This window comes from Panthera onca, chromosome D4 (genome assembly GCF_046562875.1).
Source record: "Panthera onca isolate mPanOnc1 chromosome D4, mPanOnc1 haplotype 2, whole genome shotgun sequence".
Classification (NCBI taxonomy): domain Eukaryota; kingdom Metazoa; phylum Chordata; class Mammalia; order Carnivora; family Felidae; genus Panthera; species Panthera onca.
Genome location: NC_138351.1, coordinates 60,852,510 through 60,879,943, shown reverse-complemented (window position 1 = coordinate 60,879,943; position 27,434 = coordinate 60,852,510). Strand labels below are relative to the sequence as shown.

The 27,434-nt window shown below is 40.1% G+C and overlaps 2 protein-coding genes across 9 annotated transcripts in view; one reads left to right on the top strand and one right to left on the bottom strand.

Moving 5' to 3' along the window:
- Positions 1–763: 763 nt before the first annotated feature.
- XPA (XPA, DNA damage recognition and repair factor) lies at positions 764–24,714 on the top strand. Of its 7 annotated transcripts, none has more exons than XR_013551730.2 (7): positions 766–1,071; positions 3,030–3,140; positions 7,682–7,787; positions 10,695–10,860; positions 13,640–13,757; positions 16,255–16,484; positions 22,086–22,195. XR_013551730.2 is itself a non-coding variant. In XM_060609247.3 (6 exons), exons 1-6 carry the CDS (start codon positions 900–902, stop codon positions 17,322–17,324), a joined length of 843 nt encoding a protein of 280 aa, XP_060465230.1. In that variant the 5' UTR covers positions 764–899; the 3' UTR covers positions 17,325–19,146. The 7 variants fall into 7 exon arrangements, 3 of the variants coding, with proteins under 3 accessions (XP_060465230.1, XP_060465234.1, XP_078292788.1); XR_013551731.2 differs by lacking the exon at positions 22,086–22,195 and adding an exon at positions 17,155–17,272; XR_013551732.2 differs by lacking the exon at positions 22,086–22,195 and adding an exon at positions 13,875–13,963 and having other exon boundaries at positions 768–1,071; positions 16,255–16,348.
- Positions 24,715–24,908: 194 nt separating this feature from the next.
- Positions 24,909–27,434, bottom strand: part of NCBP1 (nuclear cap binding protein subunit 1) — a 38,428-nt gene continuing 35,902 nt past the window's right edge. For both annotated transcript variants that reach the window (XM_060609239.3, XM_060609240.3), the window contains 3 exons: positions 26,995–27,123; positions 26,325–26,438; positions 24,909–25,440 (listed from right to left, as the gene is read on the bottom strand). In XM_060609239.3, the coding sequence (XP_060465222.3) occupies positions 25,327–25,440; positions 26,325–26,438; positions 26,995–27,123 (357 nt within the window). In that variant the 3' untranslated portion in view covers positions 24,909–25,326. The remainder of the gene's footprint in view (positions 25,441–26,324; positions 26,439–26,994; positions 27,124–27,434) is intronic.

Here is a 27,434-nt window from a genome sequence, read left to right as displayed (position 1 = left end):
ATTCTGGAAAACAGTATGGCGGTTCCTCAAAAAACTAAAAATAGAACTACCCTACACCCAGCAATTGTACTACTAGGCATTTATCCAAGGGATACAGGTGTGCTGTTTCGAAGAGACACATGCACCCCCATGTTTATAGCAGCACTATCAACAATAGCCAAAGTATGGAAAGAGCCCAAATGTCCATCGATGGATGAATGGATAAAGAAGATGTGGTATATCTATACAATGGAGTATTACTCGACAATCAAAAAGAATGAAATCTTGCCATTTGCAACTATGTGGATGGAACTGGAGGGTATTATGCTAAGTGAAATTAGTCAGAGAAAGACAAAAATCGTATGACTTCACTCATATGAGGACTTTAAGAGACAAACCAGATGAACATAAGGGAAGGGAACAAAAATAATATAAAAACAGGGAGGGGGACAAAACAGAAGAGACTCACAAATATGGAGAACAAACTGAGGGTTACAGGAAGGGTTGTGGAAGGGGGGATGGGCTAAATGGGTAAGGGGCAGTAAGGAATCTACTCCTGAAATCATTGTTGCACTATATGCTAACTAATTTGGATGTAAATTTAAAAAAATAAAAAATAAAACAAGTTAAAATAAAAAAAATTAAAAAAAAAAAAAAAAAGACTACCGGGTACTGAAAATTGACCTCGGCCTGAGTCCTCCCAGGTGACCAGCAAGCGGTTTCCCTAGCGCAGGCGCAGACCCCGCCCACCGCCCCTGCCTTTCGTCCCCTCCTCCTCAAAGTGCGCAGGCGCTCTCGGAGGTTGTGTGGTGAAGTCAACGCCGAGGCGGTGCGGGCGTCGCGGCGGGGCGGTGGGCAGGCTTCGGCGCGCTGATGCGCTTGCGCGGGGCTAGATTCTCTGCCCTTTGGGGAGCGTGGAGATGGCGGCGGTTGGGGGACCTTCGCCGGAGCCGGCGGCTTCAGAACAGCCGGCGGAGCTCCCTGCATCGGTGCGGGCGAGCATAGAGCGGAAGCGGCAGCGGGCGCTGATGCTGCGCCAGGCCCGGCTGGCGGCCCGGCCCTACCCGGCGACGGCGGCTGCGGCTACCGGAGGTTTGGGCCCTGGCGGCGCTGCCCCTTCCCTCTGGCGGGCCGGGTACCAAGTCCTGGGCGTGGCGTCGGCTGACCCCTTGTCTGTGCTCCTGTCCTCCCGCAGTCCCAGGAGTCCGCTCGGCGGGCCGTGTCAAAGCGGGCTGTGCGAGACCGCCGGCGGGTCCGCGCTGGACCCCGGGCTTTCCTCACTGCACCTGGGCGGCCCAGCTGCCGTCTTTAGCTTGGGGATGCGGCCGCTCTCGCCGTCGGGAGGTACCAGCCAGTGTCGGTGGGCGCCTCAGCTTTCCCTTTCTGCTCTCTTCCTGCTGTGCCTCTAGCAGTCCCAGCGGTAGTCCTCGTATAAAGCTTTTAGACTTGTAACCCATTGCAGGAATAATTCTGCACCGTTCCCGAATTCATCAACTCAACAAAGGGCGATTGAGTGCATATTCTGGACCCGGCACCGTGCTTGCTACGTGCTGGGGCACCAAGAGAGGTGGTGAGCTCCTGCCTTCGTGGGGCTCTCAAGAGTAGCGCTTGTTGTGCTTCACACCTTTCAAGTTAGATAATTTGATTCTGTTAACTTGGAAAATAATTAGGGCAGGGTTTGATACTGGTATTTTACTGAGGTGGTAACTGAGGACCAGGAAAGGAAAGGGATCTGCTGGGGTTCATAGGATCAAGTCCAACAGGTTAATCGGGACTAGAATTGAGGTTATATGATACCAGGTTCAGGGCCTTTCCTTGCCACCGACTGCCTCTTCTGTGCAGCCATCTCTCAATTTTAAGAAGAAAGGCTGTTATTATGTCTAAATGTTATCTTCCCCCCTTTGTTAGGGCAGCCCATAACTGCGTGTCTGTCATCTATGTATGTACGTTGCTGTGGTGTAATTTTCCACTGGAGCCAAGTAATAATCTTCCCTAGGGATTGAAAATATAGTTTGGTTGACATGCACTTCTTTAGGACCACCTCTGTAACATGAAATACACATGTTCCTAAAGCCACGTCCCATACTGTATGAGTAGTTGAGCACATGTAGAGCCCTTTTCACCAGCCAGAAGTAAGGAAGAACGCCAAGAGTCTGGGGCTGGCAGCATGTCTTTATATTTATACTGACCCTGAATCTGTAAATTCCAGCCACTTTTAATGGTTCTGGTCTCATCCTTTCTGTTTTCTAGTACTTTTTTTTTTTATTAGTTTCTCAACTTGAGACGTTCTGGAGTCGGGACAAAAAGTTGTTCATTTGCGTTAATATTTGTGATTTTGTAAAGGTTTGTAGATCTGTACTAAATGGCTGTGGAACCCGGGTGTGTAATAGAACAATAAGCTGGCATAAAACTTTTGGTCATGGAAAGCAAGGTAGAATGAATATTCTGTAAGGTTTCCCAGGCACTGACCCAAGAACTGAACTGTGCTGTAACGTGGTATACAACCTGTTGTGCTTCAAGAGTTAGGTTTGGTGCTGAGATTTTTTATCTTTGCAGTACTTTTATTTCAGTGTGCCGTACAATTTTCATTTTCCGACTGAGCTGTGACATAGGCCATGAAAAAGACTACTCCAGCTGGAGTAGTCAGGACCATCACTTGAGCAAGTGCTCAGTCATGCCAAGACAAAGCCCAGTTTCTCCGCTGCCCCACCTTGCTGTTTCCCCAGACCTTTAGCACCACATTCTAAGCAAGTTCTTCTCCGTCTTTTTCATGGCATATGTCATAGATCAGTCTTTATCCACAGATGATGTGATTATGTATGTAGAATATACAGACTGTTTTACTCCTTTCCAACCTTTATGCCTATTTTATTTTCTTATCATCTTCTGCTAGCTGGGCCCTTCAGTATAACGTTGAGTAGAAGTGTTAATAGTGGACATCCTTGTCTTGTTTGATATCTATTAAATTTAAAGAAAGTTCCTGTTTATGCACAAGGGAACTTAAGGGCTTACCTAGTTAAATCATTGACCACTTTACTTACTTTTTATAGGCGTGGCTAATGTAAAAGCAGCCCCAAAGATCACCGACACAGGAGGAGGCTTCATTCTAGAAGAGGAAGAAGAGGAACAGTGTACAATTGGAAAAGTTGTCCATCAACCAGGTAAAGTGTATTTCCAGAAAGTTGGTATCTAGATTGGTCATTTTGAGTTACATGCATAATTCTTTGCAAACTGATGTTAAATAATACCTTCTTATAATCAGTGAGCAGGTTAGCTTTATAACAGTGACAAAGTTTGGCAGTTTTGCTGGTAGATTAAAAATTAAACAGATTTAGCAATGGTTAATTTCACTTGGGGTTTGTATACTTAGGTTTGTTTTATGATAGGCCAGGATAGCCAATATATTCACTGGTCGAATACTCAGTTACCTAGATAGGCTGAAATAAGGGGCTAGAACCCAAGAGATACAATTTAGGACGTTATTTCTTTTGTTTGTTTGAAGGAAAAAAAATGGGATATGTATCTGTATATATTTATCTTGGTGAGGCTTAAAAAACCCATTCTAGGGGCATCTGGGTGGCTCAGTTGGTTAAGTGTCCAACTTTGGCTCAGGTCATGATTTTATGATTCGTGAGTTTGAGCCTTGCATCAGGCTCTCTGCTGTCAGGGCAGAACCTGCTTTGGATCCTCCGTCTCCCTCTCTCTGCCCCTCCCCCACTGGTTCTCTCTTTCTCTCTACCAAAATAAATAAATAGACTTAAAAAAAATGCATTCTAGTTTTAGCTGTGGCAACAGAAATGTTATGTATTCACCAAGATGGGTAATAGTCTTGTCCTATTCTATGTGTGCCTAAACTCGTTTCAGAAGCTGAGACTTGAAGGATTAAAATATTTGTTCAGTTTGGGTGCCATATTTAAGAGGGATGTTGACACATGTATAGTGTCCAAAACGGGGGGGTCAAAACAGAAGTCTTCAAATTGACACGTGAGGAACAGTTGTCAAACTGGTTAGGTTTAACTGAGGAACACTTCTAACTGCCTGCAAATGCAAGAAGTGCCCTGTTGTGGAAGAGAGTTCACACTGTGATTTGCTTTGGAGGGCAGAACTTGGAACAGTGGGTGACGATTACAGTATGGTGAGAGAGTATAATGAAGGAGTGCCTTATATATACTTAGCACTTTGCACTTACAGAATGTTGGCACATAGAGCATGTGAGCCTTATGGTGACTCTGTGAAATGGAAAAACTTTCTAACTATGTAAATTGCTGCCTCTAAATAGCAAAGCGTTGGAGGGGTTCAGAGATTAAAAGACCACCTGACCAGGATGTTTTAGAAAAGCCCTGTATGAGGAGGGAAGGCATTGAATGAAAGATCTTGAAAGTCTCTATGCTTTTATGGATATGAAGACTCATTGTAACTTTTTTCTGTAGATTTTGGAATCAACTGTGGGCTGTAAAGCCTATGCTTTTATTTAACAGATCACACAACAAATATTTATTGATAACCTATTGTAGTGCCTTCCTGCTTAACTAAGGTATGCATGTGGCATTGCTTGGTATGCTGCTGCTTGTAATAAGAACTTTGGTAAGGAATCGTGGAAGTTAGGGAAAGTGTGTGTTGGTTTGCAAACTGGTCTGGTGCACAGACGGCAAGAGAGACCAAAGAAAGAGACCACTCCAGATTGGTAAGTGGCAGTGTTAATTAACAAGGGAACTTATAAGGCTTGTCTTGGGTGGCTGCAAGACAAGCAGATCTCTGCACCTACCTGCCAAATCTTAACAGTTTATATAGAGGCCTTAACTGGGTTCAGTCACATATTCAGGTCAGGTGGCCTCAATGACACTTACTCTCCCAAGGCTTTGTCCTTGGAACAGCTCCCACTGTGGGATTGATGGGCAGAATGTGCATTCCAAGAACAGGGTAGGGAGTGAGGAGTCTCTAATTGCCCAGGTCTGGCTCATGGGTCAGCTGGCCATCATGTCTTCTCCATTACTTCCTTCAATAGTGTCTCCTTTGGGAGGCCAATTAGAAAAGGCCCTCATTCTCTGGGCTTAGTTTGGGCCAAGGTTCATGGCTTAAAAAGTGGTCATGGGCTGCATTTTGGCCCCTGTTTGCCCCCCTTGGCCAGATGCCTTTGCACAAGGGGGCTGGCACAACTTGATGTGGCTGACCTGTGTGGGTAGAAGAAAACAGGGAGAATGATTAATATTTTCTATCACGTTTTCTTTGTTAATTTTAAAGACCTTCAGCATAGCTGAAAAAATCAAAATTATCTGAGTCATTTGCCTATAAAGCAAAGCCTGTCAAATGCTTTTATAATCTAGAACAGAGGTTCGTCAGAATAACCAAGAAGATGATAGGGGAAAGTGGAGGGTGAAGAGGATCTAAAGGTACAGACTTTTAGTTACAGAATAAGTCATGAAGATGTAATGTACAGCATGGCAACTAGTTAATAGCACTGTACTGCACATTTAAAAGTTGCTAGGAGACTAGATCTTAAAAGTTCTCGTAAAATTTTTTGTAACTATAGCAACAGATGTTAACTAGACTTACTGTGATAATTTCACAATATATTTATAAATATTGAATCATGTTGGACATGTGAAACTCATACAATATAGCACTTATACCTCAAAAAGATATGTGTGTGTTGGGGGGGGGGTGGGTGTATACACACATATGCATGTGTTAGCTCTGTCCACAGAAAGGGCCTTGCAGTGAAGATAGCCCAGTAGCAATGAGCATACCTGGTGTCCAGATCTTAGATTCTGTTACTGTTCCCCCACTAAAAGGAACCAGGGCCCTTCAGAGAAATAGCTGATTCTAGGGTTGGGGCAGGATGGCTACCAGGTGAGTTTGGGGCATTTTGTAATGCCAGTAATATATAAGTATTCAAAAAGTAATAGAGGTATGTTACAGGGACATAAGAGCCAGCTTGAAGGGGCTCCTGCTGGCCACATCTGAGATAAATTGAGCACCAAAGTAATTAAGGACACTAATAAATTCAATACCATTGGAAAATACAGGAATCCATGAGTCTATGTCAATAATAAATACATGAATAAATGAATGGCCAGGAGGGAAGGATCTTGCATACAGTTGACTGCCAGTTTCCACATGGCAGATTTAAAGGGATTGATGGAATTGAAAAATCATTATGTAATTTAAAACTTTTCATTATAAAGAGTTTTTAAAATTAGGAAAATATCTGCACCTTTTATGGCTTTTGATTAGTAATGCTATGCAGTAGCCTCCTAATTGGTATTTCTGACTGCAGTTTATCTCCATTCTTAACATATTCTGTAATCAGTTTTTTGAAGATATCATTTTGACTATATTTTAGCTTTTCCTTTTGTCTATAGCTATGTCCCTCTAATGTTTTACAAGGAAGAGTGATATTTTTGTTGGAGTTTGGAGATTAGTGGAATTGAGGGATGGTAGAATATTAACTGACCTTGTGGTGTTGGGAGTAGGTAAGGGAAGGCAGTGGTAGGAATATATTGAACAAATTGTGAACAAATGACAACAAATGATAACTCTTCCTATTGGGAGTTGTGGCGGTTCTTAGAGCTGGGGCTTGGCAGTAGCAGTCATCCTGAAGAGAACCAATTGTATAGGATAAAGATCCCTAGCTAGGTGTTTGAAGTCCTTAAAAAAACTGAGCTTTACCTAGTGTAGTTTCTGTGCTGGGAATTGAGGGTGGATAGCCAAATATAATCTTTACCCTCAAGTTTACAGTCTTGTGATTGAGATCAATGTATTTGCCCTGTTCATGGTGGTGTTGGGGGCCAGGTGGAATGGAAGGAGAGAAAAAGTTTCCCATTTGGAAGTGAATCCTGTGTTGTCTCTTCTAGTGTTAACTTGCTCTTTGCTGCTTTCCCCATGTTATGTGTTAGTGCCCATCTTCCTGTCTAAGCAGCTCCCTCCCCTCCCTTCGACTCTGGGACTAACCTTTCTCTCAGAAGTATGGTGGTAGGCCAGATATGGTCCCCACAGATGTTCACCGTCTAATCACCCTGGAACCCATGATATATAACCTTCTGCATCAAAAAGGAATTTGCAGATGTTATTAAGGTTAAAGTCCTTGAGATGTGGGAGATTATTCTCTATTATCCAGGTGGGCCCGGTATATTCACAGAGATACTTAAAAGTAAAAGACAGGAGAGAGTCACAGGGAGATGTGATTATGGAAGAAGCCAGAGTGGTGGGAGAAACTGCTACTTCCAGCTTTGAAGATGGAGGAAGGAAGTCATGGGTCAAGGAAGGCAGGCAGCTTCTAGAAGCTGGAAATGGCAGGTAATAGATTGTCCCCTAAAACTTCCGGAAAGGAATGCAGCCCTGCATACATACACCTTGGCTTTAGCCCACTGAGACCTGTGTCAGACCCACAAACTTCAGATCTGTAACATCATAAACTTGTGTTGTTTCAGTCAGTAAATTTGTGGTAATTTGTTACAAGCAGCAATATGAAACTAATACAAGTACCTCACAAATAGGTTTTGTGTTCAAAAATACTTGATGAATTGATAGTTTTTTCCTTAAAATTTTAAGGTAAGTATAAGATTACCTAATCATGTTTTGTCTTTTAGGTAAATGTATTTGCATCAGTTATAAAGTACATACTGATAAATTTAAGATAGGGGAAAATCTATTGTTCTGTTATAAAAAAGGACACTTAAAGAATTAACTTTCCTTTCTTTAGGACCTGTTATGGAATTTGATTATGCGATATGTGAAGAATGTGGTAAAGAATTTATGGATTCTTACCTTATGAACCACTTTGATTTGGCAACTTGTGACAACTGCAGGTACTTACTTCAGACAGTGTTCTCAGTTGATAAAATTTAATGTTTGCATGCAGCTTTAGGGCAAATCAATAATTAGAGCCATTTGGATTTAATATTTTCTTAGTAATTATGATTTTTGTTTTGGGTGTTTCCTAAAATTTTTGTGACTTCCATATTGCTAAAGAAATACGGAAGCCCGTGCTTGTGAAAGGTACGATGTGTCGCATAAACAGGAAGGATGGCCCTGATTCAGCCATAGATGTGTCCTCTCCTTTCTGTGGGCCTGGTGGGTCTTTACCATCTGTCAGTAGCAGGTTCCTAACCTCTCTCTTCCCCCAGCTGCTAAGGGTCCCCTGTGCTTACCCCAGTGTGTGTAGACATACTGGTCAGAGGACTGGGGCCTTCAGTGAGAGGAAGGGAGTGAAGCGTCTCCAGCCACTCCCCTGGCACTCTCAGAGCACCCCCTTCCATGCACACTTTACTCTCCTGAATGGGCAGGGGGAGAAGAGATGAGGAAAACTCACATTCTTCTGTCATCCTTTTTCTTCTTTTCCTAGCTGCTGTCCTCTTCTTCTGTCACCCCAGGATAATCCTTCTCATTCCACATGGCTTTGTCCTTGCTGTTTACCCCGGCCACATCCTGTGTTGGTGTCTTTCATGCCTTAAGACCCTACCTTGGAGTCTTACTTAGCCCTCTTATCTGTTCCCTGGTCCCACTTCTTGGACCTGCTGCCCTAGACCTTTTGCTCACCTGCCTGGAGGACTTGCCCTTTCTGAGTCCCTGCTGCAGCCATCGGGAGACATCCCCATTGACTTGTTGCTGTGTAGGATCTTGAGAAGATAGAATCCTGAGAAGATAGAGATGTTTCTGGTCTTGTGATTGGATCTGTGACTGGAAATGTTTGGAATTACAAATTCCAACATTCCAAAAACGTTGGAATTACAGACAATATAAAGTCTCTTCCCATTGACACACAGTGGTTAAGGTCCACAGTATTGTCACTCTTTAAAGTACGGATAGCTTTCCGGGGCGCCTGGGTGGCTCAGTCGGTTAAGCGTCCGACTTCAGCTCAGGTCACCATCTCACGGTCCGTGAGTTCAAGCCCCGCGTCGGGCTCTGGGCTGATGATGGCCCAGAGCCTGGAGCCTGCTTCCGATTCTGTGTCTCCCTCTCTCTCTGACCCTCCCCTGTTCATGCTCTGCCTCTCTCTGTCTCAAAAATAAATAAACGTTAAAAAAAATATTAAAAAAAAAAATAAAGTACGGATAGCTTTTGGGAACAAAATTACCACGTATAATCTTATTTCCATGAGAAATTGATGTATCACTTTAAAGAAAGTTGTGGAAAGTAGTCTGGAAAAAAGATATTTTTAAACTTCAAAGTAATTAGGAACACAGCCTTCCATTCTGTTTCCTTTCAAAATTTTTGAAGATTTTAATTTTAGTACAGTGTTGTTTACCTGTCACCTCCTTTAGCTTAAACTTCCAAATTATTTAGCTTTCATAAAGTTATTTCTAACGTTGAGTCTCCCCTACCTGATCTATACCTCATTTCAGTGAAGGCCAGTTTTATTTACCGTATCTCTGCTTATCCAGTGTTTATTCCAAATCCATTTGCCTCTGTTGTTCATTCCATATCCTCACTCAGTTTATCCCCTTACCCCCTCACCCACTTCTACCTCAGCTGAGGCCACCATCAGCCCTTGCCTGGAGCACCGCACTGGTGGTCTTCTAACTGGCCTGTGTCCCCCACTTTGCACCATTGGCCTCTTCTATGTAGATGTTTTAGTTAGAACTTGTCAACGGTTCTTAATCCATCTGGAATAGAATGGTCTCACCGCTGCTTACAGGGCCCCTGCCTGTCTTTAACTTGATCTCCCATCGTTCCTCACCTTCGTCCCTCCCTTTAAGCCTTCTGGTCACACCGGCTCATTGCAAAGCACATTCCTGCCCTAGAGCTTCTGTTCTCTCTGGTTAGGATGTTCTTTCTCCAGCTCTTCAAATAGGATGTTCTCTTTTTATTTTTTTTAATGTTTATTTATTTTTTGGGAGAGAGACACACACACAGAATCTGAAGCAGGCTCCAAGCTTTGAGCTGTCAGCACAGAGCCCGACACGGGGCTTGAACTCAGGAGCCATGAGATTATGACCTGAGCCGAAGTCGGACACTTTAACTGAGCCACCCAGGCACCCCTTGATGTTCTCTGACTTTTTAAGGGCCCTCTTCAAATGCCCTCTCATCAGTGGCCTTCTTTGATTACCCAGTCTACTAGAAAATTTCTTTTCCCTTGCCATGCTTTATGTTCCTTTATAGCACTTTTATCTGTCATGATGTTTGCTAACCAGAATGGGAGCTTCATGAAAACAAGGCTTTGTTTTCTTCTTTGCTGTATTCCTAGTACCTGTACCTAGTACCTTCCATGTATCTGGCATGTATGTGGAGAAAAAATAAATGAGAAGAACTATGTAATTGACTATGTCTCCGTTTTTACCTTGGCTTTGAAAAAGCTCAAAGCCAACTGGAAACTGAACTGTGTTGGGACAGTTGGACCTTGCATATTTATATTCCTTTTGGCTCACTCATCCTGACTTTGTGCTTTGATTTATATTTTCTCACTCATTGGGTCTTATTTCTCCTTTATATTTACTGTACTCATATTAAGAGATTTAAAATCCATTGTGGAAAAGAGGGACTTTAAGTAGAAAAGAAATTCTTAGAGTGTTAAATGACCTGGATCTTTGGCTAATATAATCTAGCTTTTCCAAATAAGTATTTTTCTGTTAGAATTTTTACGCTGCTAACTTGACTGTGAGAGTCCAAGGAAAAACTTTTATGTTTAGGCACGCATGCCCCTAGGTTGTTGGACTATTTGAAAACTTAGTTTATTTAAAATAGCTAACTTAGTACTGGACTTCATTTGTTTTCAGAGATGCTGATGATAAACACAAGCTCATAACTAAAACAGAAGCCAAACAAGAATACCTTCTGAAAGACTGTGATTTAGAAAAAAGAGAACCAGCTCTTAAATTCATTGTGAAGAAGAATCCTCATCATTCACAATGGGGTGATATGAAACTCTACTTAAAATTGCAGGTCTCTGATAAGTTATACTCATGTTAAACCCTCGATCAGGTGAAGTTTTAACAATAAACTAGTGATAATTAGTTTAGTTTTTGCTTACAGTTAAAAAGATCCTTTTCCTTTTGTTGTTTTTCTTACAAGTTGCGGTCATATGTGATGACATTTAATAACATTTTACTTTTTGGAGTGGTACTTTGGGCAAATATATTACTATGGAGTAATGTTACTAGTGCAATTAGGGAACTAAAAAACTTGGGAGTTAAGGGTTAGGTTCCATTTCCCTACCCACCCACCCTCCAATGAAATTCTTAAAAAGTTTCAGGAATTTCACAAATGCCTAAGATCTAACTCCACTTGGGAAATAATCATCTGGATCCCTGTCATGTGTCCAAGTAACTCTACTGTGTCTCACAGTGGATCTTCTCAATTCCTCATGTGGTGGTGATGGTGGTATAGGTGTGCAGAGATAGTTACCCACACCCATAAGGAGTCACTAGCAACCTCCTGTATCTATTCCATAATGGTACAAAGGTTATATTTTTGTGCCAGTATATAAAAAAATACTGGGAGGCATTGCTTTAGAGCAGTTTGATTGGAAAATACTAGAAAATCCTAGTATCTCCAAATAAAATTAAGAAGCTGCTTTGTAGGGGTGCCTGGCTGACTCAGTCAGTAGTACATGCAACTCTTGATCTCAGGGCGTGAGTTGCTTCATGTTGGTGTGGAGCCTACTTAAAGATTAAAATATATATATATATATACATATATATATATATATATATGTATATATATATATATATAGTAAAACCAACCATTTATTGAATTTTATTAAACCTAAGACACTGTTGATTAGAAGATTCACTATTATTTTATGTACCATTAACAATTAAAAAATGCCAACCCAATGCTTTCTCATTACTTGAGGCTTTTATTTTACACTTACTGAAATAGTGCCATCAGACTTAGTATAGTTTATTTTATTTTATTTTTTTGCTATACGTCATGCTTGTGCATACATAAATAGGAGAATGCAAGTACGGATAAGATATTCCTAAACTTCTTTGCATTCAGAGTCCAGTTCTTCTGAATTGCCTTTTGACTCAGTTGTTAAAGTACCAGAAAGCAGATTGCTGCTGCAGCATCTTCAGGGGTATTAAATTGTGGAAAATGTGATGTTTTAGAATTTAGGAAATGCCAGTATGTCCCTTTATTATGTTAAGAGGAAATTTGAGCTTGGCTACCTTGATTGATATTTTGGTCCCCTTAACATTATTGTGAGAGAGAGCCTAAGCATAATTCTTAGTATGTATGTGAGTCTCCTAAATGTAAATAAATATTATAAAGAGTAAAGATATTATAATGCAAAGTTTTTAAACAAGAATAAAGTCTTTTAGGTCATTCAGGTGCCAAAGTTTAAAAAGAAGATGATACTCTAAAGATCAGAAATTAGTCAAGTGGATGGAAACCGTAATGAACTGAAGAGGAGGAAAGGAGTAGTTATGGGTTCTCTGTGGTAGGAGGGTTTTTGGAGGTGACCTCATATTGAGATGGCTGTGGCTAAGTTTTTTGGTGAGTGTGACAAAACTTATCAGATGCACCAACTACTTGTACTTCTGTGAATTTATGTGAAAACAATGTATCCGAGAAATAATTATAGTCAGAGGACTGCTTTTCTATTTATAGTCTAATTAAGCATACATTTATTGAGGGTTTTATAGGCTTAAATAGAAGTATTATTGAGTTTCTAAGCACTAATTTTTAAAAAATTATTTATTTTTAAATTTACATCCAAGTTAGCATATGGTGCAACAATGATTGCAGGAGTAGATTCCTTAATGACCCTTACCCGTTTAGCCCTTCCCCCCTTCCACAACCCCTCCAACAACCTTCTGTTTGTTCTCTATATTTAAGAGTCTCTTATGTTTTGTCTCCCTCCCTGTTTTTATATTATTTTTGCTTCTTTTCCCTTATGTTCATCTGTTTTGTCTCTTAAAGTCCTCATATGAATGAAGTCATATAATATTTGTCTTTCTCTGATTGACTAATTTCGCTTAGCATAATACCCTCCAGTTCCATCCACGTAGTTGCAAATGGCAAGATTTCATTCTTTTTGATTGCCGAGTAATACTCCATTGTGTGTGTGTGTGTGTGTGTGTGTGTGTGTGTGTGTGTGTGTATACCACATCTTCTTTATCCATTCATCCATCGATAGATATTTGGGCTCTTTCCCTACTTTAGCTATTATTGATAGCGCTGCTATAAACATTGGGGTGCATGTGCCCCTTTGAAACATCATACCTATATCCCTTGGGTAAATACCTAGTAGTACAATTGCTGGGTTGTAGGGTAGTTCTATTTTTAATTTTTTGAGGAACCTCCATACTGTTTTCCAGGGTGACTGCACCAGTTTGCATTCCCACCAGCAATCTAAGTGCTATTTTTTTAAAGTTTATTTATTTTGAGAGAGTGCACTCGAGGAGGGGAGGGGCAGAGAGAGAGGGAGAGAGAATCCCAAATAGGCTCCACACTGTCAGTGCAGAGCCCAACATGGGGCTCAATGTCATGAACAGTGACATGACCTAAGCTGAAATCAAGAATGGGACACTTAACCGACTGAGCCACTCAGGCACCCATCTAAGCACTATTTAATCTCTTAAAAAAATTTCAAATACTTACAAAATTGCCTTTGAGTGAGATCATGTTTTGGTGCTCACGGATTTAATCATTAAAACTTTATAATACTTAACAACTCTGAATGACAGCTTATTTAAATATGGATTCTGTGTTGTAGATTGTGAAGCGGTCTCTTGAAGTTTGGGGCAGTCAGGAAGCATTAGAAGAAGCAAAGGAAGTTCGACAAGAAAACCGAGAAAAAATGAGACAGAAAAAGTTTGATAAGAAAGTAAAAGGTAAGTGGCTACATTTATCTCAGGAAGGACCGTGTTTTACTGACTTGCAAAAAGACTTTAGCTAAGTTCTTCTTGTTTAAAGATCTGTCACCAGTAGATTGGTATGTTTTTTCATAGATTAAAGAAAAAAAGACTTAAAGTTTGCCCCCAGTAGGTGTTTGAGGCTCTCGGTGCAAACCTCACAGTACTGCAGTTCTAAAAAGCATGTAAGTCCTCCTCTTAAAGTGAATTATGTTTTTATGTAGGAATAGTGGGAGGATCAGGGATATCTCCCTGGTCAAGGATATGGTATCAGTTCAGTCTTAATTAAATATGACTAACAGGGTTATAAACATCAAGGATATCCACCAGCAAACTTCTCTAATTGCTTAAAATGAAAAAATTCTGCCTCAGTGTTAGTCATCTAATTTAGTAGCTAGAAAGAGCCTTCTCGCGTCAGTGGGTCTAATCCTTTTTTGTTTATATGTGAGTAAAAGACCTAGAAAGGTAGAGTGACTTGTTAACTAGATCATTATTAGCGAGGTGGACTGGAACCAGGCTTTCCTAACTGAAAGTCTGCATTGGTACATTCATTCCTCTGTCCAGACATCTGCCTATCCATTCCTTTGTCCATCTATCTCCGTATTTGTTTGTCCATCCATCCAGTTACGCATATGTGTGTAAGTGTGTCGTATCCATCTGTCCATCAGTGCATCCAGTAGTTAGTGTCAACTATGTTCCAGGTACTGTGCTGACATAAATGCTGGAGTCAGAGTTGGTCAGAAGAGAAAGGCCAGTAAACTTAATATCATATGGGAGCATGATAAGTACTGTGATAGTGGTGAGCACAGGGTGCTCCCGGAGCACTAGGAGCATTGTTTGCTGTATCGCAGAATCCCTAGAAAGAGTCTTACACAGTAGGCATAAATGTTCCTTATGCAGTAATTGTCGAGTCCCAGTGTGGTGTCAGGTATATATAGATAGCACGTATCCTATGTATTTACAGGGCTCTGCATATACTGAATTGATCCATTTAAAATGAGGGTCTTAGCCATAATAAATACTTTTGTATGTATTTAGGATTTAGAAGAGGTTTTGGAAGATAGTTCAGATGTCTTAAAAAAGAACAAAAAATTTTTGAATATAAGCCTGCCTTGTTTCTTCGTGAGGATATGTTTTCCTCTCTTTTCATCATAAGATTAATTCATGTGCAGTGCAGAGAAGTTAGGAAACTGCAAAGAACTTGTATTCTAATTCCCAGAGACCATCAGTAGTGATGTTTTAATGTCTGGTTTTTTAGTTCTTTTCAATGCATAGATGCTTTAAAATTATTTCTTATAAAAATGGAATTTTATGAAGCTAATTAAAACAACCTCTTAACATCCCTATTTATATTTTTATATATAGTTACTTAAAATACCAGCTCCTGAATCAGAGGGTAAGCACACTTTTATGACTTTGTTAGAAGTTTCCTGTTGCAAACTGTGCCATATAAAAGCATTTCATTGAAGAATCTTCCCCAAATTAGCCACTGCTGTACCAAGCCATTGAAAATACCTGCAAGAATCAACTGAGAGGCTTTGGAAAGACTTTTAAATTTGGTCCTTTTCATCTTTTATTAGGTTATGCTCTACCTCACGCTTTACTCTAGCCCTTCCTTCTTCCTGCGTCAAGGAGAGCCCTGAAGGGTACAGTAACAGAGGGCTTCTTACTGGGTTTGAAAGAGGACGGCAGAGTTACAGACTAGTTACACATCAGCCTGGGGTTTTTACTACAGCTACCCTGAATCAGTCACCTCAACTCTTCCTTCTCTACTGCCTCTTTAAGCAACTTTCCTGGTGGTGTTTTGGTACAGACAGTAATATATGGATAAAGGAGTTAGAAACTTAGACCTGCAGAGTGATCAAATACTTTAAAAAGGAGGGCTGTCTGTAGTTTTTATTGAGATACTATTTCTGTAGTTTGGTCAAGATGTCTTCTTCTAAAGGTGGCTAAATTTCTCTAATTTGACCAACAATAAAAGATGATGGCATCTGTTTTATGCTTTTTGCTATAAAAATTAAGATAATCCTGTAGATCAACTATTAGTTTGAATAGAACAGTTCTTTTGAGATTTATACAATTTTCATAGGTATTAAGTATAATTGGCTGTTTCTCTCACTGTATCAAATTGCTGCCATTAATCACCAGATAAAACTGGATTTTCCTCTTCCTTGAAGAGTTCGAATTTTCCCTGAATTTTTTCTTGGACCTCTTAAGACTGGTTTCTTTAATTCAGTTCATTTCCTGTCTGGATGAAGCATGCCTTTTTGAGGAAATTTTTTCTGAGTGGTTACAGAAGTGGTAGAGTTTCCAAGTCCCTATAAATCTTAGAATGTTTTTCTGTTTCCTTTGCATTTGAAAACCTGAGTTCTCTCTCAACTATATAAGCATTACTCCATGTCTTCTGGTGTTTAATGTGCAGAGGTCAGCGTGATACCCTCTTTAGTTATGGCTTCTTCTTGTTGGTTTACTTTAGAGGTTGGTGAATATGTTCCAGTCCTCCTGACTAGGCCACAAAGGGCTGAGAGTGGAGTAGACACTGTAGAGATTAGAAACAAGGACCTTACCATGCAGTTTGCTCAGAACAGAGAGGAATAAAAGCAAGTCTAAAAGTCTTTTAGTTGAAAAGAAATTGGAACCTGGTTCCTCTTGGTCTTCTGGTTTTGATCCACAAAGAAGCTGACACAAAGCTTACTTAATGTAAAGGTAAGAGATTACATTTACCTGCTTTTAGAATATGATCTACTTTAGCAGTTTGAGAAAGAATTGATCTTACTACAGAAGAAATTTAAGTATAAATAGCATAAAGTATTTACAAATACAGACAAAGTGAGAGACAAGAATTGTCAGCAAATTCACATTGTTATAGATCTCTCCAATCCAAGAAGGCATAAGTAGAAATGATGGCGTCACCGCTGCTCAGTTTAACTGGATTTCAGAAAATGCCCTGCGTGCTGGCTTTGCTATCAGATGAGAACTTTCAGTTGGTGCAGATACACGGAACGTTTTGGGCTTGCATGCCTCTCCACAAATAAAGTGGAGAGGAGTGTAGCTTTAAAGAAAAGCCTTAAGTTTTCTCTTACCTAGTACTGGCAGAGGTTGGCCTTCTAAAAAATGGAAAGTGATTCTTCATTGTTTGTTACTATGCACTTTCCCCCCAAAAGAGGTGGGTAAGAAAAGCCCATTTGGGGGCTCTTTCTAAGTGAATGGAGATTTTACATCCCGGACCTGTGGTTATATGTATGACCATTTTCAGACTTCTGTCAGCAGTTTGAAGGACACAACTCCGTGTTACTCTGCTTCAGTTTATGGAGGACAAGATCAGATCAAAGCTTCATGTTATTTTGACATTTCCTTGCGATTTTTTTCCCTGTAGTTAACAAGGAGCACCCTGTGTCAGAAGTTCTGTGTCAGAACTTCCTGCCATCCCATCAAGTGTTCAGAAACTTTGGTCTCCTTCAGCTAGTTCTGTTGTGCGTTTACCTCAAAAGCAGCATTGGGCCTCTTCGAATACATGCTGCCTCTTGTACAAAATTAAGATATTAAGCCAAATAAAATTAGTTTTAGAGTGGTATAAACTAAATTTTTCAATGAAACAAGGATTTAAGGGAAAACTTCTTTGGGTAAAAAGTATAAGCAATCTCTGAAGATATCCATAGCAAGACACTTGTAAATGTCCAAGAGAGGTAGCCCATAGCTTTCTGTGCTGTGAGCTTCTAGGCCGGTGGGACTAGGAGGTTGCAACACGGAAACCCGCTGTGTTGTTCTGCAGCTCAGCTGGGCTTTCTGGGCTGTGTGGCACATTTCCTCCTCCCCACCCGCAAGGTTTCCTTAGATCTCCCCAGGGCTAGTGAATCTTTCCCATTCTTGGAGGCTCTGACCTTTCTGCCTCCCTCTTCTCACTCAGCAGTAGGTGGTGACCTCTGCTTTCCAAAGTTTTAAGTTGCTTAAATGAAGTAACATAAACTTATTAATCTTTAATTAAAAACATTTTAATTTCACCAGATGTTGACATTTTGCCACATAGGTTTACACACACAAACACACACACACTGCTGAACCATTTAAGAGTTTTCTTGCAGACATTGTGGTTTTTAATATTTCAGCATGTCATCTCCTGTAAACAATGACGTTCTATGTAACTGAAAACAGTGTCACAGTAAGTTTAATATTCATAAAATGCTATTGTCTAGTATGTAATCTTTCCCCAGTTGTTCTAATGTCTTTCACAGTGTTTTAGTTGTTGGAACAAAGGGGGCCGGTCAAGGGTGATGCCTGTGTGTACTCTTTTAGGTCCTCACCTGTTTTATCTTTCATGACATTGACATTTTTAAAGAGTCCGCCACCTGTTTTGCAGAATGTCCTTCTATTTAGATTTATTAGGAATAATTAGGAAGGAATGCTTCCTAGGTGATGTGTCCGAGTGTGTCACATCCGGAAGACACGCTAGACCAGTTCTCTAAGAGAGTGATACTCCGTTTGATTGCGAGGTTAAGGCGGCATCTGCTAGATTTCCCCACTGTCAAGGTACGCTTCCCCTTTGTAATTCGTAGGAAATCTTTGGGTTGGACTCTCCCATACTGCGGGAACACCCCATTCCTTAAGTCTCACTCAGGTTTTGGTACAACGGGGATGATTCTTGCCTGCGTTTGTTGTTACTAGGGTGGATATAAATGGTGATTTTCTGTTATTCTTTCTGTAATTCTTATTTGGCTTCCTTTGGGAAGAAGACCTTTTTTAGTATCAGTTGGCTTCATGGATTCTTACTTTCAAATCAGTGTTACAGTCCATAACTGATGCATTTTGAAGCTCAAATGGTCTCAAATTTGGCCTCTTCCAGCTAGCTCCTGACTTTTTAAGTTTCATTTTGGAATGGAGTTCAGACTTCCATAAAATTGCAAAGATAAGTATAGTTAAGGACACCCACGTATCCTTTACCCAGATTGATAATATTGTTGGGGCGCCTGGGTGGCTCAGTCGATTAAGCGTCTGACTTTAGCTCAGGTCATGATCTCACGGTTCATGAGTTCGAGTCCTGCATCGAGCTCTGTGTTGACAACTCAGAGCCTGGAGCCTGCTTCAGATTCTGTGTCTCCCTCTCTCTCTGCCCCTCCCCTGTTCACACTTTTGTCTCTCTCAAAAATAAACATTAACAGATCTATTGTTAATGTGCCATTTGTACTCTGCACACAACACACACTCTTTTTGGAACCATTTAAGAGTGGGTTGTATATCTTTACCCTTTACCCTAGTACTGCAGCATGTGTTTCCTAAAAATAGCAGTGTTCTCTTACAAAACCAAAGTACAGTAGTGATATTTTGATCTAATCTGTCATCCATATTCTAGCTTTGTTTGTTTACCCAGTAATGTCCTGTGTAGTTTTTCATTATAGTAGAGGATCCAGTCTAGAATCAGGCATTGACTTGAGGTACCAAGTCTTTCTAAATTTCTTTATTATGGAATATTTCCACAGCCTCTCAGACATTTTTGAAGAAGTCTGTTCCCTTCCCCACCTTGCCTTTTTAGAAATGTTTTTCATTTGGGGCTTTTCTGATGTTTCCCAATGGTTAGATTCAGGTTATGCGTTTCAGGCTGGAGATAGTACATAGGTAGCAGCACATCTAGGGACAGATGTCCATCTGCCCTTGATAAGCAAAAAAAAAAAAAAAAAGTTAAGAGCAAACAGATCCCCTTCTTCTCCTTAATACCTCCTTGGAGATTTAGCAGCCATTCATGGATGGTTCTTGCCTGAAGCAGTCTTCAGTATACTCTTTGCAAAAATTTTCTAATTTCACTGCTCTCTTCACAGTTAACCAGTCAGAAGTCCACATTCCACAGCATCCCTTCTGCCATTTATTATTATATGGATTCATGAACTCCTGTCCTTAATTTGTCTCAGGTTTGGGCCAGTAGGAGTCTCTTCAAGCTAGCTCCTGTGTCCTTTTGCCATGTCTAATCATTTGTTGAAGGTTTCTTTCTAGCACAAAACACGTGAATATATTTTTATGTCTGCCCATATATATTATAAATTAACACACTGAGTTCACACTGCTATAGCCAGTTCTAATCCAGAATGCTAGGGTTCATTCTAGTTTTCTTCTTTGTAACTCCCTTCTCTGACAGTGAGAACCTGATTCCCATTATCCTTAATGTGGTTATCTGACTGACACCCATTTGTGTGCTGCCTCCACTGTAGGGAGATCCTCCTTCCCTTTCTTGGGCTCCCTCTGCCCTACCACAGATGCCTGCCTGCCTTGCTTCACTGAATGGTTGTTCAGGAAGTGAAAGAAGGCAAAAAAATGATAAACGTATCAGTATTTTAGTACTTATTTTCTAGTCCACTTTTCCAGGAATGTCTAGTAAATACTAAAGATTTACCTTCGTTTCTTGTCATTGTTCTTGATCGACTAGCTGAAGGATGGGAAGAAAAAGCCGTAAAGTCAGTAAAAACCTGTGTTCAGTTATGACCAATTATGGTCAGTAAACTAGATTTTGTTGTAAGTATTCTTTTAGCATTAAGCAAATATTTTTCTTATTTATCTTCTGGAGTTCATGTAATGCTCAAAGCAGGTAGAGGTTAGCTTAGTAGTGACTGAGACTGGGTCAGATTTAGAGTGTGTTTTCTCAGTGGAGTAGTAGAGGAAAAGTGGCTAGGTAGGATACCTTTTATCAGAACAAAGTTGAAAAGTAGTTATTAGAATTCAAACAGGAGACCTCTTCCTGTCATTATCTGAAGCCAGGAGGCATCTGTGCTGGTCAGCACATGATTTCACTTTGTATTTAGAAAATGTCCTAAGGTAAAATAATAAAAGGATAGGGCATTCCAGATACATCTAGAAAAATTTGCATTCTTCAGAGAGAGAGAATATAGGAAGAAAGATTGTTTGGATGAACACAATTTTCCCCATAGTTTGGAAAGTGTCTAGAGGTGTATACACGGAAGCTTGACAATAATGGTGTGAGATAAAGTGCTTCTCATACTGGAGGTGTGAAAGGCAGCACAGCTTTAGTGGTTAATAACACAAAGACACCTTTGCCATTGACTAGTGGTTTGGCCTTAGGCACAACATATGTAACTTCTTTGGGCCTCAGTTTTCTCGGCTGTTGAAACTGGGATGATAGTTTACTTATCTCAGAGGGTTGTGAGGATTCACTGTGTTTATAGATTCAGTGCTTAGAACAGTGCCTGATAATATAGTCCTATGTTTGCTTATCCTTCTGACGCAGTGAAGGGCAAATTACAAAGATGCAAGTATTTAGATACTGCTTATCATAAATCTGAAAGGGATTAAAGAAAATGTGTGATTACTTGGTGTCCAGTGATTTTTTATGGTTGAGATTGTGTAACCTACTCTTTCTTAGGTAGTGCCCCTGTCAACAACAGTGCTGGGCTTGATGGATCACTGGTCAGAACAGAATAATGTAAACCGTGTTGCTTATTATTCATTAATTTGGAAACTGAGAAGTTACTAGCTTAATTTTCAGTTAATAGTAAGCATTTGGTGTCTTCAGGTAATGCAGTGTGAACTTTTAAAATGTAATTTGGCTTAGTTGCTTTCAAAGCATCCAGCAGTTTTTTTTAAATGATGTTTTCACACGATGCAGTGGGAAACGTTCTAAACACTGGAATAAAGGACTTGGATTCATATGCTATCTTTGTTCTCTTTCCCTACCTGCAAAAAAATAAAGTGAAATAAAATAAAAACTATGGTTCTTTCCAGCTCTTAATGGTCTCTGATTCTTACATTTAGGTAATACAAGAATGCAATTGGCAGTCCCTCTTCTAAAATATTGCTCTCATTTTATAGGATAAAGAACTGAATGACCTTCAGGTCAGGTGCAAAAGTAGTTTTTCTGAGATGAGACACCAGCATAGCAACAGAGTTCTTGGCTTTCTAGTTATCAGACATAACTTGACCTGCCTCTTACAGAAGTAGCTCCTAACATATGGAACTTTGAAGTTCTCCTTGTCCTGAGTCGTCCCAGCTGACACCCCTTACCTGCTGTGGCATCATTTTCCTTAGCTGCTTGAATAAACCCCATTCTTTTATGATCTTGTTTCTATTCATCTTCTGAAGTTTTGTGTTTTGCTGTCCCTCTAACCCATTTACCCCATTTCTCTATCAACCACTTCACATGGCTCCCAACAGTGAGGAGTAATTTCACAGGCCAAGCTTGCCATGGTTCTAGAATCAATTTTGTTATAAAAGTAATGTAAACCGTTATTTGGTTTATACATACACCCCTGGTGGATTTGGGGATTCAGCTGAACAGCATCATTGAAAAACTGGCTTTTATTTTCTTAGAATTACGGCGAGCGGTGAGAAGCAGCGTGTGGAAAAGGGAAACAGTTGCTCATCAGCATGAGTATGGACCAGAAGAAAGCCTAGAGGAGGATACGTACCGGAAGACTTGTACCATGTGTGGCCATGAGCTGACCTATGAGAAAATGTGACTCGTAAAGTGTAACGTTGCCACAGATGAACGAGACACTCCTATAAATCATGCTTCAGGAAGAAATTTGTATGTTGTGGCGTAAAAGCAAGTTTCAGTAAGGGTCCAGCAGGTCTGGTTGTAGGCAGAATACTGGGTCTGGGATTGCTTTTTTCTACAACAGGGATGGGAGCCAAGGGGCGGAGTAGGTTCAGAAGTTAGGTTAAAGCCAAAATTGAGAAATAAGAAACCAAGCCAAACCCTATATTGGAACAGGAGGAAGAGCTTTTAATAACAGCAGAAGCTGGCTGAACAGGATCCTTCTCCCAGAAATAACGGACGGTGGTAGATCCTGAACCCAAGGCTGGCCGGGTCTTCTAGACCCTGTCTCTGCATAAGGGAACTGGGGACCTGTTGTTGGATAAGCCCTGATTCCCAGCAGGAAGTGAGTTGTGGCAGTCTGATCATGTTTCCTGTATCCTTGGGGTTTACCACCATAGGCCTTAACGTCCATGTCTAGGTAGCCCTTTTCAAATCCAGATTCAAATGGAAAAACAGCCATATTGTTTTACTGATCAAAGAAGGTGCTGTTAGTAAGTTTATCATAACTTGCTAACATTTTACTGAGCATTTACCATGGGCCGGGCAGGGATGATGCCAAGTGGCTTACGGGTATTCTCCTATAATCCTGGGATGGAAGAGAACTTCTCTGTTTAATTAGCACTTCTAAAGGAAGTGATCACCTACAACCCACCATCACCCCAGACATATGGATCAAGTTTACCCATTTAGTTCTGCCTCTGTCTTATCAAAAGGCTTACAAGGTAGTTATACTAATAAGAGGATTTGATCCAAATGTGCCTGATTACAGGGTTTGTGCTTGTTTCTTACAAAAATATTCAGGTTAAGATAAACCGCATGTTTTCAAATTGTTCTTTGACCTGGCTTTTTTAGTCCTGTTGCTACAATCAGAGAAATAGGATGGTCATATGTTTTCATTTTCCTTTCTAGATCAGATCTTGCAGATTATACTTGAAGAAAGGCAAGTCTGAACAAGTCCAACCCAAATAGGCTTAAGACTGTAATTACTAATTGTTCTCTATACAAGTATCCAATATAGAAATGTTTTATATAAATACTAAAAAGTTTAATGTATTAGTCAAGTTTTTTTTTTTTTTAATGTGCCAATTATTCATTCAGTAAAAACTGGACAGTGGGCAGCAAGACCTTCCTGGGACCATGAGAAAGCTTCCAGCTTGAGGACAAGAGTACTGAGGGATCCAGGCAGCTGACAACAGCATTACTGCATGGGAGATATAGAGCCCTTGAGCCACATGGACCTAGGTTCCAATTCCATTTTTTAGCTGTGGGCCTTGGGTAAGTTACTCTGTGGGCCTGTTTCTATCTGTTGGATGGGCATGATCCTCTCAGGACTGTTTGAGGATTACATATGGCAGATCTGTAGCACGTGGCATCTAACAGCCACTTGTTAATGAGCACATTAATATATATATATATAGTATATAGTTCCCAATTTGTCTGGTTTCTTATATCTTTGAAATTCAGTCTGCAGTTTTCCCTAAACTTAGCTGCCAGACTGTGAGCGGGGTCACATCAGTGCATTCTGGACATGAAGAGAGGATCCAAGAAATTCCTCTAGAATTCGGATCAAGCAAGTATAATTAGTCAAACTCTGCAATACATTGTGAAAGATTTATAAGTCAGTTTAGGGTCAAAGTTCCCAAAGCCTTAAAGGGTCATCCTTTTGGCTTCTTGAGGACAAGAGCCATGTCTAACTGAATACTGTTTGTGGGAAAGAGGAACAGTATAACCCAAAGAATATTTAGCCGAGAGCCTGGGTTTTAGACTCCTTTCGGTAGTAACCTGCCATGCACCCTTAATTCTGGGAACAATTCTTGTTTTACATGGTATGGTTATTTAAAAATCCTAGGAGTTCCCATCTCTTGACTATATTCTGTAGTCACCAAATGAAGGATATTCCAAAGAGACCACGTAACAATATGAAAAATACTAATACAGCATAAATTTATGACATAAATAAGTGAAAGATACCTATGTTGTACAAACAGAGAAATACTACTTATCAGTTGTGGGGTTGTTGATAAATTTTTCCTCAGGTTTAATGAAGGCTTATTAAAATGCTAGAAATTTGCAATGTCAGATAATTCCCTATTTTGCATATTTTACATGTGTACTCATTTATTATCTTAGTTAAGCTTTAATACCATGTAAGAAACTGGCTCAAGAATTAGTAACTCCTTGGACTTAAATTCTATAGAAACAAAGTCCATACCTACAGTACAGTTTTAGCCAATCCAAACTAGCTACTTCTATTTCCACTTTAGCATGTACTTCATAATTGGACCTTGGACAAATCTGTCTCAGAGAACAGAGGAAATGACCGGACAGCTCTAAGGTAATGGTTCCCAAACTTGTCCACACACTGGCAATCACCCGGGATCACCTGGGGAGCCTTAAGAACTACGTGGTTTAATTTAGAAAATAACTTTAAAGACTCTCAGGTGACTTATATTCAAACAGATTTGGGTAGTGCTAAATAAATAACACTTAATATGTGTAACATTTTAAAACACTAAGATCTGAAGAGAGAATTGTGAATGAGGAAATCACCAATCTTAAAGTAGATTGAGATGATAAATCATGAAATACCAAAGTTTAAAAAACATTTTTAGTTTTATTTCAGCCATGTTAGGTTATCCATGAGCTGTGAAAAGCTATGCTACTTGATAGTAAACCCACCAGTTCTATATACTACTTTGTAAGCTGGACCTCTAGTGTTCACATACCTCAAATCGCTTCTCTTTTGTGCCTTAAGGAGAAAAAAATACCAGAACAGTTGTACCTGTCACAGATATAATACATCCTATGGTCATCGTCACATTGTCAGTAGGGAGTATTTGCCTTGTAGGGCCAATTAAAGGTAATCAATTCTCTATTCTTCACTGTCCTCCTCCCCCCCCCTTTAGTAAGTGAAAGGGTGCTACAAGAAAGCAAGCATTCAAACCATCAAAAATAAGACAAATTATTTTGAGATATTAAAAAAAAAATCTTGACAGGGGAGTAAAACGACCCTTAGGCCTGTAGGGCACAGAACTGCTGGAACACAGCCAGGATATGAGGGTCTAATTCAGCGGTGAAGAGCAGGTTCTCCAGGGTCACCATGTACTGCTGGATTATTTGGTGATGCTGTGGACGTAAAAAAGGGGGTGTTTAGATCAGGAGAAAGACCGCATAACCAATCTCGCAGGATGTTTCCCTCAGCAGCCTGCCCACGTTGTGGAATGATGGGAAGCGTTTGGGGAAAAAAGTGGTTATGCTTGATAGGAAGAATGGGCTCCTGAAAAGCCCCAACATTAAGAACATGTAGAGGGAAATGGAGAAAAAGGGATGTTTGATAACTTAGAAACTGGCGAGAACGGAGTCCTTTACGTAAATGTAATTCATGCTTCAAGGCTTGGCAAGAGTGCCTGGTGCTACAGACTACGTTCAGCTGGGTCTCTCCTAATTAGGACCAAAGACAGGACTTTGTAAACGGAGCCCAGACAGGGACTGACCCGGCAAGATTAACAACCCAGGAAGGAGGATTAGAATGAAGATTGCTGAAACAAATATTTTGCAATAAAAGTTTTTTTGCTCTTATTGGTTAGAACATTTAAGATTGTAAAAGAATAGAGAATTAGCCAATGACCTGTTAATTTTTTTTAACTATTCCACAAAATAAACCCAAACCTCAGTATAGGTCTTAAATAGCTCATCTGTCTCACTGAAAATCAGTGGCTTGAGGCTATGTGGGAAGAAAGTGTCATGAAATAATCTCTTCTATGTGTGCCTGTCTGACTTACATACACGGAGATCCCTACCGGACTAAAGAATGGCAGTTAGGAGTCTGAACTGCATATAGAACCAATTTCACTCTGAATATTCTGATGAGCAACAGGAGCAAACAGACATTAAAAGGGCCTTACAGACTAATACGAAACTTCCCAACAAATCTGACCATTTTTTAACATGGAAAGCCCTTGTGGCTGAGAATAGTGATGTTCGTTATCTAATCAGGGTTTCCCACAAACCTGTAAGAAGATCTGCTGGAGCCTCTCTATACAGTTCTTATACCATGGTGTTAATACGCTGGTCCCATCGGTTTCACATCGTACTAAGTGCTCGGTCAAGATCATGATAAAACGCTGGAGAGGGGGTATAAAGTTAAAGCAGTGTTAGAGGGAGAATTCTTATACCTCAAACAATCACATTTTTGACCAAAAGACCTCAAAAGGCATTGCTTGTTCCACTCGGTTTTTGTGGTATTGCTAACTTCTGTTAAGTCAATAAATTCTAGAAATAGGCAGATAAGTGATAATGTTAGTATATCCTTTTTTCAGTATGTGAACACTTTTAAATCTAGATTATTTATGCTAGTAACTTTTCTCCACACCCATTTCTAAGGACATAAATAATGTTCATCAGGAAGGAAAATAATCTAAATGATGAACAACTGGGAATAAATAGGAGTGAGGTACTCCACAAAAGGATCCTCAAAAAATGTTTTTAAAGCCTGGAGCAATGGTCATGTAAGAATGCTGTAAACGAAACAGACTGTGGAGGTACACATGGTTATTTCCTTTACAAATTTTTGTGATTTAAATTTTTATAAATAAACGTGTACTATGATTAAAGATAACATTTTTCAAACCTAAAAAATAATACTGCATTTTTACCTATCAGTGTCCCAAGCCAAGATACCTGAAATATAACGAGGAAGAGATTCTTCTGTTCACTCTGAGCAGATTCCACTTTTTCCTGCAGTCTTTCTATTTGCTCCTCTAGAGCCCCATCTTTCCTGTCACTGCTTCTGTCGTCATCGTCACTTCGCTACAGGATGCACAGGAACAAAAGGAAAACGCCTCTTAGAATTCTAGTATGTTAGATCCCATTAAGTAAGAGAAAGGATGTTACTGTGTCTGGTCCAGTGCCACTTGAAGACTTGTATTCTCTAATGAAAGTACTCCACCACCCAGATGCACATGCATACACCCAAAAGTCCTGTGGGCACTTACCTAGGCCAGGGAAACTTGGTGGCACCTGTCTTGATAACAGCAGTAAGAGTATTTGCTATAAAGCAGAAGTGAGTTATACCTTTTACAAGACAGACCATTCAGGGAGGAAGTGTTGGTTACATTTTT